Consider the following 13714-nt stretch of genomic DNA (forward strand, 5'->3'; position numbering starts at 1 on the left):
CCGAAAGCGTAAGAAGGGAAAAAGACCTACTTTTGGCCAGTTTTCTCGCCCTCGCCTTGGATCTCATCTTGTCGGCTTGTAGATTCCTCTCGTCCTCCGTGAGCCCAGAAGCAGCAACAACACTATCTTCATCTCACAAGCATTGTCAGTTTGGACACCTTCGCACATGCGCACAGGCCATTCAATCTGACACCCTCATCAGGGCCAAAAAACTTTGCAATGTATTCATCATCACTTTTTGTCCTATCGTCTCCCCTTTAGATCACTTATCTCTTCCCCTCCTCCCTCTCAGCACCATCTCGGACCCCCTCCCCCCTCCCCTCCCCTCCCCCTACCACCGCCTTTGCCACCACCACCTTCTTGACTACCCCTTTAAGAGCAATAACTTATTTTTCGCAAACCTGTGGGATCCGGACTAGCAATGGATACAGCATGGTATGTGATGGGGTCAAGGTCGCATCCCTCAACTGCAAGGTGATTGTTATCAAATATCACAATTGACCATTCAAAATGATGACATAAAAAAAAATCGAATTTAAGGTAAAGTAAAAATAATAATAGCCTACTATTGTTATGATTGGCTATTATTAGCCTATTTATTATAACATTCATATGATTATGAGGAATATTATGGCTTTAATGTTGCCATTGTTTTTCTCATTATTATTGTTATAACCTAATGATGAATTACGAGAAAGATATGCCCTGATTTTAACTCTCTATATTCTATTACAGATAGGCCTAACTCAGAAGATGATTATTTACAGTTGATGCAATGGATGTCTTATCTGGCATTGTGTTCAAATGTAGGTTAATCAAATGCCAACTTTTTCCAGGGGTCATTATTGACTTCGCTTATTCAGATGCATAAATTGGAGTTGCATTTACGATAGCTCTCCGTATGAAAACATAACGTTGCACACACATGCTTTGCCTGCGAGCAAGCCACACGAAAACGGCAGCTGTTGACGCATGCAGCAGCCTACTCTCAACAGACGAGACGACGAGTAGGCTACAGAACCGGGCTAGTTTTCATTCATTGTATTTCTATAGGAAGCACGTATAAGTAAGTTAAGGTTTTTCTACTTGAAAATATGCCTTATTTCTGCACCCCTATCATCTCTGTGAACTATGGTGCGATGTAATGAATGCAAACATCCCATCGCCATTTTTGGCACAAGGGCTCCAGGTAAAACCAGCGAGGAGGAGAAATAGATTGTGAATTTCTAATGTAAGTATGACTTTGCCTTCCACCTGTTTTACGTGCAGCATGCATGGCGTTCAGACGCTCAGTGTATGAAAGCAGGCGTCTGTTGATCGTCGCATGCATATACTAATGGTCAACGTTAGGAGTGTGCCTTCGATGTCAGTTGGAGGTTAGGCTATATATTGTGTAGCTTAATCTGCAGCTCATAATGCAGCTAAGCATTTGAAATAGGTAAGTCTGAGCGACCTTATGTATGAATTAATAAAATATCTATGGTGAACTATATGGATGTTGAACGAAAGAAAGGATAATATTTCTAGATGATTTTCAAGTGACAGTAGCCTAGTGCTGTGTTAATCTACATGTAGGCTAGGTTGGTATTTCTGTGCAATTGAAGCAGTAAAGAGAACAGACAAACAAATATCCGAAAAATATACCTGGCAAACAAAAGTATGTTTATTCGGCATAGGCCTCATTATTTGCATTTGAAGTTAATTTCATTATCTGTCCTATTGCATGCAGTTATTTGACAATTATTAAACCATATTACTGTATCGTTGTTATTATAATAATAATATGACTATTGTGCTATATTGTAAGAACTATTGTTATTATTATTAATATTATTATTAGCAACAACAGACGCCACATTTTTATGCACAGGCCTACTGCATGTAAAACCAAATGTTGTTCATAAAAAAAGCATGTCGAAATAGATCGTTTTGAAACCTTTTTGAGAACATTGACCTAGAAAAGAAAGGAGTTGCATGATCATAATCAGTTGTTTTACCAGGCATTTTGATCTCGGAGCGAGTTCCATTTTGTGATTTGTAAATGGGAAAATAGAGTGCCTCTTCGGGAAGATAGACGGGTTAAGACCTTTAACCAATCTCCCGTGGGACAACGCGTGCATGTGATCACAGCCTTGATTGAACATCAAGAAAATGATTATTATTCATTTATTATTCATGTATTATTACTTATTACAAGTGTATTATTACTTTTGTTTTTTATTAATGGACTATTACGGTAGTAATTGGGCATAAGATGGAATAAGAAACGTGCAGACTGTTGAATATTCACTAAAAAGGCCTACTGCAATTGCATATTAAATCCGTTGCGTGATACTATAATTACATTTTTTAAAAACATACATCAGCGCAGGACTACAATTACTTCAACCATAATTGATAACTTAAGCAAATATTAAATAATCAACCATTTGTTTCAATGTGCAATACAAGTTCAAATGAAATGTCATGTGGTTGACTAGGCGTCTACATTTCATATCCCAATAGCAAAACATTTAGTAATTTCAACTATTGATCTAACATTGTTGTTTGTGGAATCGAATCATATGTTGCAAAACAGAATTCTTACAAAGTGGGGTTAAGTAAAAATCTTACTATATAGCCTAACGGACTGACATTGAGCCAACAATCCTCAGGTGAGTATTCATTTAATTTACCAATGCTACTTTATTGAGCCAAATCCTGGTTGTGAGTGCGATAGAATGACGACTGGGAACATCAAGTCTTGTCTCAATCGATTTATTGTATCGATAACATTTCCTGTTTAAGTGTGAAAAAAAAGGTCCATTCAACAGCATTTGTTTCTTATTTTCCCCCAAATGTTTTCACCAAAAATGTTTTCACCAGCTCTCCAGAACAATTTAAACGTGGGTCGAATCTCTCACATTGGGCTGGACAAATTATTTAATATGGTGCAACACCTTTTTTTAAGAGCAATTAAGCCTAACTGTGATTACGCTTGTAAAGAAAAGTGTTGCTCTTCGGTACCCGTTCATTTGGGGAATAGTTTTCTGCGTCATTTAAACGTCTGCCTTTTACGAGCTCTACGTGGCGGCTGTGTAACCCCGCATTTTTGAGTATTTTCTTTCCAGATTGTTGCGATTTTCCTGCGGTTTTAACACGGGGACGGAGAGAGGCTGGCGCAGACCCCGGAGGAGAGGTGTGCTGCTTCAATCCAGGCCGCAGTAGCAATATCCGTATTTTGGTCATTTACAGGGCATCAATCCAATATGCTAATTAGTCAAAAACAAAAAGTAGCCTATGGCTATTCAGAGCAGCAAACACCACTCTTCGAATTTATTGATCTTAAACGAGGGCCTAAATAAAAAAGTATTCTTTCAAACACTATTATTTTGTGCATTTCTATATTTTTTTATCTATTAGGCAACCCATTCTATTTATGCTCATCTTTCGGCAAGACCACAGAGACAACATAGTAGGCCTAAGCTTGCACTGAGTATACACTAAAAGGAAAAGGTTCCTGCACTCTTAGAAAAAAAGGTTTCTTATAGAACCAAAAAGGGTTATATCGCTTGCTTCATATATGAAACCGCTAAAAGTTAAATTTAGAACCCTTTCTCTAGGGTTTTTGATCAGAACCCTAGAGGTTCTTCACTGAACTAAAATGGTTCCATATAGAACCCTGCATGGTGCCATTTGTGAATTATGACTACTACTATTAAATAGTATTTTTTGTTGTTGCTCAGAATATAATTTAATAAACAATTACATAATGAACAAAAGAATACCAGCATAGTTTTCAGAATTTGTCATGACATGCAAAATTGCCAGGGAGGCATCTCTTTGTTTGAATGAAGGCCCACGTCAACTCTGGCTGACTTCTTCGCGATGCAACTTTGTCCATTAGTTACAGTGAACGACAAAAACGTGTCTTCTGCTCCATTTTCAACTCCCCCAAACAGCAGACCTCACACATACAGTTGAGATGAGCACAGGTTCAAGCTGCAGTGCCCCTGGATGTAGAGCATGTTGTGGGATTAAGGGCCCAACAGTAGGGGAATATTTTAAGGATGTGAACACAGCCCTCCAGTTGTAAGATCAATTCCACCCTTTTTTCCCAGCACCCCATCCGGGATTCGAACCAACCCAGCTCCAACTCCTGCCACAGGATCAAACACCTTAGCCGCTGGGTTACCTACTGCCAGGAGGAAGGAAGTGTGGAATGGAGGAAGTGGCACTCACTAAGCAAGCAGCGAGACATCCTTTACAGTGGTGCCATGACCCGGATCTACATTGGTGCTCAGCTCAACGCTGGGGTTGCTGTTGAGGAAGTTTGAGGGGTGAATGTAGCACATGGGGATGTGTGAAACTTACTCCACAGCCTGAAGTGTCTCACCTCATTGGAAAGCTTTTTGAGGGATCGGCTAAGATGCTTGAGGAGAGCGGCCACATGTGTTTGTGAGGCAGAGATCCCGAGTTCGAGCCTGGTATGGAAGTGGTACTCGCTAAGCAACAGCGTGGCGTCCTTTACATATACACTGAATATACAAAACATTAGGGACATCTGCTCTTTCCATGAGACTGACCAGGTGAAAGATTTGATCCCTTATGGATGTCACTTGTTATATCCACTTCAATCAGTGTAGATTAATGCTAAATATTTTTAAGCCATGAGACGGATAGTGTATGTGTGCCATTCAGAGGGTCAATGGACAAGACAAAATATGTAAGTGCCTTTGAACGGGGTATGGTAGTAGGTGCCAGGCACACCGGTGTGTGTCAAGAACTGCAACGCTGCTGGGTTTTTCACACCCAACAGTTTCCCAAGTGTATCAAGAATGGTTCACCACCCAAAGGACATCCAGCCAACTTGACACAACTGTGGGAAGCATTGAAGTCAACATGGGCCAGCATCCCTGTGGAATGCTTTTGACACCTTGTAGCGTCAATGCCCCAATGAACTGAGGATGGTCTGAGGGCAAAAAAACAGGGGGAAGCAACTCAATATTAGGAAGGTGTCCTTATTGTTTTGTACATAGTGTATATATAGCATATACACTGAACAAAAATATAAATGCAGCATGCAACAATTTCAAAGATTTTACTGAGTTACAGTTAATATAAGGAAATCAGTCAATTGAAATGAATTCCTTAGGCCCTAATCTATGGATTTCACATGACAGGGAATACAGATATGCATCTGTTGGTTACAGATACCTTGAAAAACTTGGCTTGGATCAGAAAACCAGTCAGTATCTGGTGTGACCACCATTTGCCTCATGCAGCACGACATCTCCTTCGCATAGAGTAGATCAGGCTGTTGATTGTGGCCTGTGGAATGTTGTCCCACTCCTCTTCAATGGCTGTGCAAAGTTGCTGGATACTGGTGGGAACTGGAACATGCTGTCATACACATAAACCCAGAGAATCCCAAACAGGCTCAATGGGTGACATGTCTGGTGAGTATGCAGGCCATGGAAGAACTGGGACATTTTCAGTTTTCAGGAATTGTGCACATATCCTTGCTATATGGAGCTGAGCATTATCATGCTGTAACATGAGGTGATGACGGCGGATGAATGGCACGACAATGGGCCTCAGTATCTCATCATGGAAATGCAATTGTGTTCATTGTCCGTAGCTTATGCCTGCCCATACCATAACCTCACCGCCACCATTGGGCACTCTGTTCACAATGTTGGAGGAGGCTTATGGTAGAGAAATTAATATTATATTCTCTGGCAACAGCTCTGGTGGACATTCCTGCAGTCAGCATGCTAATTGCACACTCCTTCAAAACTTGAGACATCTGTGGCATTGTGTTGTTTGACAAAAATTGCACATTTGAGTGGCCTTTAATTGTCCCCAGCACAAGGTGCATCTGTGTAATGATCATGCTGTTTAATCAGCTTCTTGATATGCCACACCTGTCAGGTGGATGGATTATCTTGGCAAAGAAGAAATGCTCACTAACAGGGATGTAAACAAATTTGTACATAACATTTGAGAGAAATAAGCTTTTGAAACATAGGACCAACATTTATATAGGTTAGGTTACTTGAATGATAGGCCTACATTAGGCTACTACTCCTAGATAAAGATGGTTATGATAAGAAGTAGTAGGGGATAGTGCCTCCGAACCGTGGCCCTTTTCTTTCTCGAATGTCTAAATATTTTTATTCACTCCAGTAGGCAACCAGTTTATTTCACGTCAAGGAATTTATGAAGAAATGCTTCAAAGAACGTAGGCTATACAAAAAATGTTGTAGTAAGACGAAGTCGGAAATGCAAACTTTATTGTCCCTATAGGATAGAACCACACTTGTAGACAAAAATTCTTATTCAGGGTTCTACGGTATATAGAACATTTTGGTTCTTTGAATGAGATTAAAGAACCCTTTACTAAAAAATGTGTGTGTGTATGTGTACATGTATGTATACACACATACATACATATACATACATATATATATATATACATATATATATATATATTTTAGTAAAGGGTTCTTTAATCTCGTCCAAAGAACTAAAATGTTCTATATACTGTAGAACCCCAAATAACCCTTCAATGAGTAGGTGTGCCCAAACTTTTGAAAGGTACTGTCAAAACTGATGGCAGCTTTGCACACTCTCAACTAGCTTCACCTGGAATGCTTTTCCAACAGTCTTGAAGGATTTTCCATATATGCTGAGCACTTGTTGGCTGCTTTTCCTTCACTCTGCGGTCCAACTCATCCCAAACCATTTCAATTGGGTTGAGGTTGGGTGATTGTGTAGGCCAGATAATCTGATGCAGCACTCCATCATCACTCTTTTTCTTGGTCAAATAGCCCTTACACAGCCTGGAGGTGTGTTGGAACATTGTCCTGTTAAAAAACAAATGATAGTCCCACTAATCGCAAACCAGATGGGGTGGCATATCACTGCAGAATGCTGTGGTAGCCATGCTGGTTAAGTGTGCCTTGAATTCTAAATAAATCACAGACAGTGTCACCAGAAAAGCACACCATCACACCTCCTCCTCCATGCTTCACGGTGGGAACTACACATGCAGAGATCATCCGTTCACTTACTCTGCGTCTCACAAAGACATGGCGGTTGGAACCAAAAATCTCACATTTTGACTAATTTGACCAAAGGACACATTTCCACCATTCTAATGTCCATTGCTTGTGTCTCTTGGCCAAAGCAAGTCTCTTCTTATTATTGGTGTCCTTTAGTAGTGGTTTCTTTGCAGCAATTCAACCATGAAGGCCTGATTCACGCTGTCTCCTCTGAACAGTTGATGTTGAGATGTGTCTGTTACTTGAACTCTGTGAAGCATTTGGGCTGCAATTTCTGAGGCTGGTAACTCTAATGAACGTATCCTCTGCAGCAGAGGTAACTCTGGGTTTTCCTTTCCTGTGACGGCCCTCATGAGAGCCAGTTCCATCATAGCGCTTGATGGTTTTTGCGACTACACTTGAAGAAACTTTCAAAGTTCTTGAAATGTTCTGTATTGACTGACCTTCGTGTCTTAAAGTATGATGGACTGTCGTTTCTCTTTGCTTATTTGAGCTGTTCTTGCCATAATATGGACTTGGTCTTTTACCAAATAGGGCAATTTTCTGTATACCACCCCTATCTTGTCACAACACAACTGATTGGCTGAAACGCATTAAGAAGGAAAGACATTCCACAAATGTACTTTTAAGAAGGCACACCTGTTAATTGAAATACATTCCAGGTGGCTATATCATGAAGCTGGTTGAGAGAATGCCAAGCGTGTGCAACGCTGTCATCAAGGCAAAAGGTGGCAATTTGAAGAATCTCAAATATAAAATATATTTTGATTTGTTTAACACTTTTTTCGTTACTACTTGTTTCCATATGTGTTATTTCATAGTTTGATGTCTTCACTATTACTATTATTCTACAATGTAAAAAATAAAGAAAAGCCCTTGAATGAGTAGGTTTTCTAAAACGTTTGATCTGTAGTGTATATGTGTGTATATATGTATGTGTATATACACATACATATATACACACACACACATTTTTTAATAAAGGGTTCTTTGGTCTCGTCCAAATAACCAAAATGGTATATACGGTTGAACCCAAAGAACCGTTTTTTCTACGAGTGTGAAGGTTCTATCCTATAGGGACAGTAAAGTTCGCATTTCTGAATTTGAGTCTTATTACAACAATTTTGTATAGCCTACGTTCTTTGGAGCATGTATTCATCAATTAAAGTTTAGGCCTTTTGATCAGTGACGTGAAATAACTGGTTGCCTTCTGCCTTCTAGAGTGGACAGACATTCGGGTGAGAAAAAGGAGCCACACCTCCGAACCGGAGGCACAATCCCCAATAACCATCTTTATCTAGGAGTAGTAGCCTAATGTAGGCCTATCGTTCAAGTAACCTAACCTAGTGGTAGGCAATATGCTATATGTAAGTATTAAAAATACAAATATTAAAATATTATAGATTTCATAATGAATAATTAGGCTACTAACTATTTATTATTAATAATGGGCCTATCTATTTATACATTAAGTAATTTAGGTTAATCTAACGATGACTTGGTGTTGGTAATATTAACCACCATAATCTTCATCTTCACCACCACCATCATCAGTAAGGCTTAACTCGGAGGCTACAGTTTTAGTTTCAACCCATCATCGGTTAGTTGAAAGCTTTGAAGAAATTAGAGCTAGAACGGGATCAGGCGTGACGCAGCAGGCCCAGAACCAACAATACATTAATTGGTGTGGTCTGTGGTACGGGTGAAATATTCCCCGACACAGGTTGAAACCCAAGCTTTATCCACGGTGGAAAAAGCATCGGGATTATGCGTAACGCAGAGATAACCGAACTGTAGGCTACATTATAGATATGTGAAATAAAACACCTTGCGGTTGGGATGTGGGACAGAGCGGTCAAACGACATCAGAAGGTGGGGCATATTTGTAGGCTATTATGGGAGTAGCTTATTGTACATTTGTGAACTGCAATTCTGCCAATGTAATGGGAGAGTAAACATGGCAACTGAAGGGTGGTGGAAAATCCAGGTTGACTACCCACACACACAGAGCAGCCTGCCTTCTGCTCTGCTCCCTTCTCTCTCGATCTCATGTGTGCGTGTCCCTTCTTTCTCTCGCACGCGCCTACACGTTTTACTCCTAGACGGCGCTATTGTGACTCAGTGGTCTGCGCAACAAGGAACTACCTACCAGTGACTGTCGAGTGTGAACAATGTGTCGACTCTGGCGATACAGTAACAATTTATAAAGGGACGACCTCAGTGGCAAAAATTAAATTAAACAACATATGTGAGGCTCAAAGTTTGACCATCACTCACCAATATTTAACCTACATGTCAAGATTTACCAATGTCCTCCGACACAATCTATAATTAGAATATGTCCCTTACAGTTGGGTAAGTGGGGTCCACAGACAGACCACTCCAAGCCAAGGTTTTAGGTTGACGCACTGGAGTGGGCCTTCCCCTGGCGCTGCTCAGACTTGTCCCTGTTTGTACATGGGCTAATGAAGTCCCTAAATCGGTCAGTCAAGTTGCCTTGGTAAATATTATCCATTAATTGGGTTCAAGACCTTGAGCGTCTATGGGAAATGGGAAATCTGACCGCTAAATCCTAAACAATTCTTTCAGTATTTTTCCTGTGTTAAGGCGCAGTCAGCGAATTTCTGACCACATAAGATATTTTTTAAAATATGGAAGATACAAAATGGTTAGGAGGGAGCAATATCATAATATGGTTAGTAAAATATTAGCCTATAGAATTACCCTACATAGGCCTATTTAATCGGTATATCGACATTTCTTGATTAGCCCTATTAGGCCCAATTGAAAGCAAACTACCGGTGTCAATAAGTAGGCTTACAACCTATTCAGCGAAATAATATTCCACCTGGAAATATTAATTCCATTTAGTTAAGAACATTGCTTAACCTAACTATTTGTATACTAACTGCATGCATGAGTAGTGATTTGTTTAGGGCAAACTCTTTATGATAAATCGCATTTAGGAGCATAATTGACGTGTATGCCAGATCATGTGGAATAAAGAAATAAATACGACTTTGAGACGTGGATTAAGTCATTCGACAGTCAATGATACGTGTAATATGTTTTGATTATCTCTCTCAGGTCTCGGTTCATTAATCCGCCCTTTTCAAAATTCATAGGCCTATACCAAAAAATGGCAGGTTGAACATCGCGCGCGTGTTCTTTATGAAGCTTGCTTTTCTATTGGCATCTCTGTCCAAAGGCAGGTGTCAGTCAAATGAGAAACATGCTTTGTAAAATGTCTCATAAATTATGTCAATTATAATAGGCCTATATTTTCCATTGCCTTTGTAGCCATATCATGTAGCGACTATTTACAAAATGAATAGCCTACTTAGCTATTAGTGAGTAAAAGAAAAGCAAAGCTGACTGCTGGCCCAATTATCAAAACAAGGTGAAATCCGACTTTTTCTAAGTCTATTAATGGAGAGTTTTGACCATCCTCAATTTATTATATATATATATATATATATATATATATATATATATATATATATATATATATATATATATATATTACACATAAAATTGAAATAAATTAAATTAAAAGCTTTATAAAATAATTTATAAATATATGCTTGCACCAATGCCACCTACACATAAAACAGCACGACAACTGCATCGTGTTAGGCCTACACTATCATTATTGTATTAATTAATCGGTTGTTAAATTGCCGTCCATATCCCTGAAGATCAAAGGAGCGTGGAGTCTAGCCCGGGGCTAGAGAGAAAATTACCCCGGTGTAGAAATGACCCCTTATGATGTAATCAATCAAACGTGTCTACAGGGACACTGGAATCACAGTCTTAATCTTGCACACTAGGGTTTGGGGGAAATACGCTGTCATATTGTAGGCCTATTTCAAAACAATGTCATTATCGATATGCCTACAGTAAGACATAGACTAACACAAATATGTTGGCTTATTTCTTCATCATGGAATTATTAATATAGCCTAAATTAAAAAATATACAACTTAATATTAATATTATTACTAGCCTATAGCTAGGCCTCCTGCTGAACAAGGCTACTGTGAAACGAAATATTATAATGGCGATATTGTCATTTTTGATGATGCTATAGAAACCATATAATTATGTGATCAATTGTCAATCAAATCATTTAAATATCACGGAACCGAACAAGCTGCTCACGGATCTCAAATAAGTACCTATTTCGTCCTTACAAATGGCAAACTAGACCAGCGACATGCTTTGTTACAGCGATCCATCAAGCTGTGTCCGACTCCTGTCCCAACAAAATATTGTTGTCAACATTGAAATTTCGCTCTCGATCGCTCTATCCATCCATGTATGAAATTAGATGTAGATCTACGCAAATTCGTTCGAATAAGTCACGGATATCCTACAAACCGTTGGTGTGCTTTGAAAACGTTACAATAAATACAATAATAGGCTAAAGTATAGGCTACTTACAAGTTTGTGACCTGGTCACAGGTGGACAAGAATCTGTGATTAATTTCGTGTAGGTCTACTGTAGTCTACTATGAAGGTAGCCTATACCTTAACGACCTTGTGAGAAGATACACCTAATTGCTTGGATCAATTCCTTTCGCGCATTTTTTTATTGAAAGGCAATGCCAGCTTTGGGTTTGCAAAAATATGCAAAGACCAGTGGTGGAAAAATTACCCAATTATCATACTTGAGTAAAAGTACAAATACCTTAAGATACCTTACTGGCCAGGTCGCAGTTGTAAATGAGAACTTGTTCTCAACTAGCCTACCTGGTTAAATAAAGGTGAAATATATATTTTTTAAATAATAGAAAACGACTCAAGTAAAGGTCCCCCAGTAAAATTCAACTTAAGTAAAAGTCTAAAAGTATTTGGTTTAAAATATACATAAGTATCAAAAGTACATGTAATTGCTCAAATATACTTAAGTATCAAAAGTAAAAGCTAAATTATAAGTCAAAGTCCTTATATTAAGCAGACCAGACGGCACCATTTTCTTGTTTTTATTTATTTAAGGATAGCCAGGGGCACAGTCCAACATTCAGACATCATTTACAAACGAAGCATGTGTGTTTAGTGAGTCCACCAGATCAGAGACAGTAGAGATGACCAGGGGTGTTCTGTTGATAAGTGCGTGAAATTGACAATTTTCCTGTCCTGCTAAACATTCAAAATGTAACCAGTACTTTTGGGCTCAAGGAGATTTGTATGGAGTAAAAAGTACAATATTTTAAGAAATGTAGTGAAGTAAAAGTAAAAGTAGTCAAAAATATAAATAGTAAAGTGCAGATACCCCCCCATTTTTTTTTTTTACTTTAGTCGTACTTTAAAGTATTTTTACATAAGTACTTTAAACCAATGGCAATGACAACATTATTACAAGTTATACACAGATCACTTTTGGATATAGCCTACAGTATAGTCCTCATAGCCTATATCAATCCATTACGAGAACTCCCACATTAAAATTGTGGAACAAAGGTTCTGCAATTGAACAAGAGTGCTGATGTGTTGACAAGACAAGTTCATGGCTATAGAGCACGTGTCAAGCTCATTCCACCGAGGGCTGAGTGTCTGCGGGTTTTTACTCCTCCCTTGTACTTGATTGATGAATTAAGGTCACCAATTAGTCAAGAACTCCGCTCACCTTGTAGTCCAGGTCTTAATTGAAAGAAAAAAAGAAAAATTCGCAGAGACTAGGCCCTCCATGGAATGAGTTTGACACCCCTGCTATAGAGGGTCTAAGATCATGTTCATGACACGTGACCAGAGCAGAGGACAACTGACCGGTTTATGACTAGACAGGCATATATATACAGTAGCTCACACTGTATGTGTTCACTGTCATGTCACAGCGGTAACTGGCTTCAGAGAGAAGTCAACCAGACACATGATTCCGTTTAGCCCATATATATATCTGAAACAAAGCATATTACATTTCTTTCTTTAAAAAAAGCAGAAGTCTGTGGTCTAATTCCTTTAAAACTTCAATTTTAACAATGAAATGCTGATTTTTTTTTGAATGTTTTTTTTTAATCATTACAATTCAGTGATTTTAAATAATGTTCCTGCATTTACTAAAATCAAAATATTGATGCACACCTCCAGATGTTGATACACACATTTCAACCTGTTACTATCATATAAATAAATCACCATAGCCATCTGAACGTCAGAAAATATCCAAATATTTGTAGATTTTCACCTCCTTATCCAAAATGGGCCACATTATCGATTTTGATATTAATATCCCCCCACATTATATCTAATGGTTTAACATCTTACAGGCCTTTTCCACTGGGAGGTGCTTGGCCTGGTGCTTGGCTCAAAGCCTCAGACTTTAGTGCTTCAATGGCTGAGACCAACAAAAACAAGCTGAAGGCCGGGCTGACTTACTACTCTAACCGGACCGAGTTTCTAGTGGAAAAATAGCATTAGTGGTGGAAAGGGTGTTTTAGTATTTCAGCACAGACATGATTGAATCAACAGAAAAGGGCATCGCTCCCATCTTTACTGTACTGTGGCTGGAATTCAATCATTGCAGATACAGCTTTTCTAAACTCAAGTTTCAGAGGTGCGTTTGATTTGCACAGCAGCATGTCCCGGATGGAGGGAGCGGACATTTGATTTAGAAACCAGCAGTCCCGTGGCGTGATCTGTTCAGTATAGCAACGACTCTAGCTGAG

The 13714-nt window shown here is 39.0% G+C and overlaps 1 protein-coding gene across 16 annotated transcripts in view; it reads right to left on the reverse strand.

Moving 5' to 3' along the window:
- Positions 1–345, reverse strand: part of prdm16 (PR domain containing 16) — a 233898-nt gene extending 233553 nt beyond the window's left edge. For 8 of the 16 annotated variants that reach the window (XM_090184390.1, XM_036988087.2, XM_090184388.1 and 5 more), the window contains exon 1: positions 31–223. In XM_090184390.1, coding sequence (XP_090040516.1) covers positions 31–67 — 37 coding nt within the window. In that variant the 5' untranslated portion in view covers positions 68–223. Of the gene's footprint in view, positions 1–30 lie in introns of all 16 variants that reach the window. The other 8 variants (XM_036988095.2, XM_036988093.2, XM_036988092.2 and 5 more) reach the window with 2 other exon arrangements.
- Positions 346–13714: the final 13369 nt, after the last annotated feature.

The sequence above is a fragment of the Oncorhynchus mykiss genome, chromosome 9 (genome assembly GCF_057628025.1).
Source record: "Oncorhynchus mykiss isolate SJ-2025 chromosome 9, ASM5762802v1, whole genome shotgun sequence".
Classification (NCBI taxonomy): domain Eukaryota; kingdom Metazoa; phylum Chordata; class Actinopteri; order Salmoniformes; family Salmonidae; genus Oncorhynchus; species Oncorhynchus mykiss.